The sequence below is a fragment of the Pterocles gutturalis genome, unplaced genomic scaffold, assembly GCF_000699245.1.
Source record: "Pterocles gutturalis isolate BGI_N339 unplaced genomic scaffold, ASM69924v1 scaffold42128, whole genome shotgun sequence".
Lineage (NCBI taxonomy): Eukaryota > Metazoa > Chordata > Aves > Pterocliformes > Pteroclidae > Pterocles > Pterocles gutturalis.
Window position 1 is genome coordinate 102,737 of NW_010124531.1, and position 5,520 is coordinate 108,256.

The window sequence follows — 5,520 nt, forward strand, 5'->3', positions numbered from 1 at the left end:
GAGCCTGGAGAAGAGCAGGCTCTGAGGAGACCTAGTGGCAGCCTTCCAGTACCTAAAGAGGGCCTACAGGAGGGATGGGGAGGCACTCTTTATCAGGGAGTGTAGTGCGAGGACAAGCGGTAACGGGTATAAGCTGAAAGAAGGTAGATTTAGACTAGATATTAGGAGGAAATTTTTCACTGTGAGGGTGGTTAGACACTGGAACAGGTTGCCCAGGGAAATTACAGATGCCACGTATCCCTGTTTGGGGCAGGACTGGATGAGGCTTTGGGCAACCTGGTCTGGTGGGAGGTGCCCCTGCCCATGCCAGGGGGGTTGGAATTCAATGATCTTTAAGGTCCTTTCCAACCCAACCTTTCTATCATTCTGTACCAGGGAACTTGGAGGTGTAGAATGTATCTGCTTACCTGTTTAAATTGCTTGTAGATTACTTTCCTGACTTCATCAGAAGGCTGAACTTTTCCAGCAAGCAGTGAAGAAAGCATGTTACCCAGGGTAACCATGCCCAAAATCACCCTGGGGAAGGAGGGAGAGAAGATAGGGCTAAACAAAACAAAAGCCCCAGGTGTTCCTGTATATGAAATCATCCACTCTCAGCCAGCCTGGAAAAGGCAGTTCAACTGCTTCATGGTATAAATCACAGAATCACAGAATCACAGAATGTTAGAGATTGGAAGGGACCTCGAAAGATCCAATCCCCCTGCTGGAGCAGGAACACCTAGATCAGATCACACAGGAATCAACATTATTGATGATATACTTTAATTCTGTGTCTCTGCAGGGGACAATGTCCAATTCTCAGAAGTTCTAGAGACTCATATGGAAGTCAGCAGGTGCTGTGGGTGCCTTGCTCTTCTAAGCATCAGGCTCTTTGTATCTCTAGTTCTTGCAACTTGAGAGCTTCTTGCAACCTGAGAGAGATTTTGAAAAGCCTGACTTCACTGGTTTATGCCCCCATTTGTCCTTCTGAAAGGTGTGACAGGGCCAGAGACCTGGTCATCTCAATTTTGCTCATTCCCCTTCTCCCTACAAGGATGTTGCAAGGATCTGCAACAACTAATCCCTTGAGTTAGCACTGTAACTGCAGAGTAAATGAGCAACTCTTCATTATTCACCTTGTCATACAGGAGATCTAGAGTGTACTAAGAGGTATCAACTTGCTGGGGAAATGCTGGCTTATAGGGATCACTACAGTGCAAGGCTCTGAAGAAACTGGGTGCAAGCTGTGGTGGAGATGGGTAGGTTTGGGGTTTTTTGTTTTAAATATAAATTTTTGCTTTGTTAAATTAAACAACTATTATAAAAACCAATGAAATTACCCTGCAGATGCACACTAAGCGTATCATAATAATAATTAGAACTCATAATCATTTAACTCTCACATTATTAAGTGAAGAGCAGAACAGTCCTGGCATGACAACACATTAAGTCCAGCACTGGTGTGTTTAAGGTAATATTTCTGAACTGTGTACTATAACTGAAGAAAAATGAGTGGAAGGATATTATATTTCTAGTAAGCATTTAAAGACATCCCTTGGGACCTGGTGAAGGAAATTATACATATGGATGAACAGTGATATATGTGGACATACCCAGATTCATCAACAACCGGTACCTGGTCGAATCCCTTCTCCCGGAGAATATCAACAGTCTTCGCACAGGTAACAGTTGGAAGCACAGTCAGGGGAGCAGAGAGGCTTAGTTCCTGAACACTGATGTTCCACCACCTAGAGATGAAATAAAAACCAAAAACCCATGCAAGTCTTATGGAGAGAACAGAACCAGTTGCTTATGTACAGTGGCCTTCAACACTATAGGAATGACAAAAGGCTGCAAGGAAGAGTCAGGATTCAGCCAGAGTCAGTAAAGTTTCAAGGCTTTCAACTTCTCTCCCCAATATCAGAAAGTCACTGAAGTGTGAGAAGGCTTTAAGACCAAAACTCTTTTCCTCATTTTGTCTACTTTCTAGGATTACAGATAGTGGAGAGTACTAAGCTTCATTATGTACATCTTACACAGAAAATTTTGGGCTTATGCTGAAAGAGCTAGCCATATTTACAGTCATTATAGGTAGCAAGTCAGGGAAGATTCCCCTCCACCTATATAGATTTGCAGTGCTTTACACTCGAGAACTCTGATCTCAGAAGGGTCCTTTAGATACTACTTTTTCATTTCAGATACAAACCCTTTCATTAAAAAAAAAAAAAAAAATCAATCACTAAGTTGCTGCTATGCAACCCAAAGAAGGAAATCAACTAATTTAAGCAGATTTGATTAATAGCTGCAATTATACATCAACACCATAGCATGAAAGATTAGCTAAATCAAAGGAAGTACTGCAAATTGAAATGAGTTTTAAATTAGAAACCACTATAAAGATGACTGAATAGTCTTATGAAAATCCAAATGGATCTGACATGCTTACCAAGGTTTTTTGACACGGTCTTCTTCTTTCATGAACCCCTTCTGAATCATCCATTTGTCGCTCAAGAACTTGGACCTGGAAAGCACCAGGAAGCAAAAAGCTCATTAACAGGCTAAACACCTGACAGCAAACCTAATAGCACACAGAGGCAACTTTTTACAGCTCACTACCACTAACAACTAAAGCATAATTGAAAAGACTGCTATTTGCCATCCACGCTTACCAGCCAGGCAATTGAGAAGAAATGCTCATAGGAAGAAAAAGGAGTCCCATAGGAAATGAAGCTTCAACTACATCAGTCCCTTGCAATACAATAGAGAGACAGCCTGCAATGGAGAAGTGCCACCTTGTACTCAGGCAAGGTCTGTCTACAGTTTCTAGTCGTCTAAGTATTGTGTTGGATGCAACAGAAGTCACAAAACACAGCTGAAAACATCACATTTTAGGCTATGTTTCAATGCAGTAGAAGAGAAACAACGTCTCAGCACAGCTCAAAAGCACTTGTACTTCCTCCTGTAAAATCACCCCAACACTGGCAGCTTCTACAGCAGTTCTGTGTTCTGCTGTGGACACAAGCAGAGAGAGTGGGCAGCCTTACAGGGACCCTTCCAGGAATTGAATAATACCAATGGTCCCCAATAAACAAAACAACAAAAGTAAGTATTTTCCTGTGCTAACCAGGGATAGTTACATATTATGTCAGACACAAGGAGGAGCTCAGCTTTGAGAAAGCTCCATGCCAGACCCTTTTCAGATACCTCAGAAGTTGTGCCCCAAACACATTCCTTGCTTTGGTAACTGGGTGCTAGAAGACATATGTATTCAGCTCACCACTGCTGTAATGAGGTCTGAGGGACTGCCTCTCCCTTTTCCCAAAGAGAAAACAAGCAGGTTCTTACATGTAGTTCCTAATAGAGTCAGGGAGGATAACAACACAGCGTTGACCTTCCTTCAGCTCTTTGGCTGCCTTCAAAGCTACAGACATGGCACTGCCTGAGCTGCCACCTGCCAAAACACAGATCAGAGGCAAAACTGTCAAACCATAAGTGAAATGAGAAAGAATGAAAGAGAGGAGGAGAGACAGTAGAGGAGCCCAAGGTGAGGAAGACAGCTTCTGAAGTGGAAGGAGGTCTCCCCGAACTACACAAGGCTTCAACCTCTCGCATATTACTCAAGAGAAACCCAAAGGATCCACATCTTTTCTTACCACACAGCAGTCCTTCCTCTCGGATCAGCATGCGTGCTAAAGCAAACGACTCCTCATCATTGCTCTTGTACCACTGGTCCACTGCCTGGGAAGGGGCAGGAAGAGAGAAACACATCTATTTAAATGATGAGGGCTAGGGGAGCTACCCAACTAATGTAAATTCAACCCATGCTCTTAGAGGTAACAGCTGCCCTACGGAGGCATGTGCCTGGGTTTCCATCTTCCAAATGACAAGTGGGGTTTTTTTTTGCCAAAGTAAGATGATCACATTAGCACAACAGACTCCTTATTGAAACCTCACTGTGAGAACAGGCTGTTGTGAGACAGCCACAGAAAGCACCGGTTTCCTCCGCTCTTGGAGGGCTTCCCAGGGACACAGGCTCTGTTCAGGACACAGTCATTCCACTTTTGGCCGGGAGGGGTCGGGGTGCTTTCTTGGGTTTGTTTGTTTTATTTTTTGATTGGTTGCTTGGTGGTTATTTTTAATTTAAAAAAAAAAAAAAAAAAAAAAAAGAAGTAGTAACATGTTCTATGAAAACACTGAAAAACAAATGTGGCCAGTGCAAAAGCCTTCCAAGGACTTCTTTTGCTGATGGAAAGAACAGGAATAGTTCTCTCTGCTAACCCTCCCCTTTCAGCTCAAAGAAATACTTCCACAAGTTTTTCCTCCACCTTTCTCCTCTTTTCTGCATCCCAGAGGGCAAAGGGCAGTACACCAAGAAATGTGACTTACAGATCTATCCAGCACTGTGGGGACAAAATCATATCCAATTCCTTCCACTTCATAAGCTGTCTTGTCAGTCTTGTTCAGTTCTTCTGGTGTAGCAAGGATGGAGCCTTCAGGATCAACACCTATAATCTGGAGAAGCAGTTTCCACTTTGGCTACCATGACACACTGCTTTTGAGAACACAGCTATTTACTCATGAGCCTCATTACAGCTGTTTGCACACACAGCCACCCAGCAGCAACCTCGTCTACTATTAATTTCTTCCTGGCAACATTCACCTCCCCTGTCAGCAAAACATTTTGCTGCTTCTGGCCCCCTGGCAACCCATCCTGTCTCGTCAGGCTGCGGAGACTAAGTGAGGTGCACCACTTCCTCTACATGGATTTTGTTTGGTTTGAACAGAAGACAGGGTTTCCCTGAAACAAGATGTCCTCATTCACATATCAGGAATCATTACAGCCAAAACATTTAGTGCCAAGTATAAACAAGTAAGTTTTATTTTGTTTACCATTCTCTGCTTATGTAGGAAAATATTCACGACTGAAACTCAGTACCAGCTTCTGTGAGGAAACGTAACCCAGCACACAGGCAGGCACACAGGTTGGTGTGTGGAGAGAAAATTTCACTGGGTAAAACCTCAGCAGCTCCAGACAAGTTAGCAAAGGTACTGTCAGAGAGGAAGCAGAAGACTACAGTACACACCTGAGAAGGAAGTTTCTCAGACACTCCATGAAGGGATCTGCAGGTCAGTTTTCATCTGCTGAGCCAAACCTACACTCTGGTCACCAATGAGACCAGAGTATGATGATTTCAGACAGCCTGAAAACCTCTTTGCTGCTCAGAACTACCTTCTAACAGGGAATCTAAGAGCTTCCCATAGAGACCCAGGGCAGGCTTGCAGGGAATGGGACATTTCAAGTGGAGCAGTTTGAGGTTCACCCCGGTACAGAGAAATACTTTAGGCTTGTCACTTACTTTGCAACCTGGACACTTTTCCTTTAGCTTTCTGGAGATGCCAGTGATAGTACCTCCTGTGCCAGCTGTAGCTACCAGCATGTCTAATTTTCCTGTTTAAAGGCAAGAGATAAAATGCAGTTGTGAAATCTTCCCCAGAATTATGGATTAAAAACCCACTTAGAATCATAGAATCATTAAGGTT

At 43.4% G+C, this 5,520-nt stretch overlaps 1 protein-coding gene across 1 annotated transcript in view; it reads right to left on the reverse strand.

Moving 5' to 3' along the window:
• Positions 1 to 5,428, reverse strand: part of LOC104465291 (cystathionine beta-synthase-like) — a gene marked incomplete at its 5' end in the record, with an annotated part of 10,974 nt that extends 5,546 nt beyond the window's left edge. The window contains 7 exons of the mRNA XM_010078274.1: positions 408 to 516; positions 1,593 to 1,727; positions 2,426 to 2,500; positions 3,325 to 3,430; positions 3,633 to 3,717; positions 4,366 to 4,491; positions 5,337 to 5,428. Coding sequence (XP_010076576.1) covers positions 408 to 516; positions 1,593 to 1,727; positions 2,426 to 2,500; positions 3,325 to 3,430; positions 3,633 to 3,717; positions 4,366 to 4,491; positions 5,337 to 5,428 — 728 coding nt within the window. The remainder of the gene's footprint in view (positions 1 to 407; positions 517 to 1,592; positions 1,728 to 2,425; positions 2,501 to 3,324; positions 3,431 to 3,632; positions 3,718 to 4,365; positions 4,492 to 5,336) is intronic.
• Between the last annotated feature and the right edge of the window lie 92 nt (positions 5,429 to 5,520).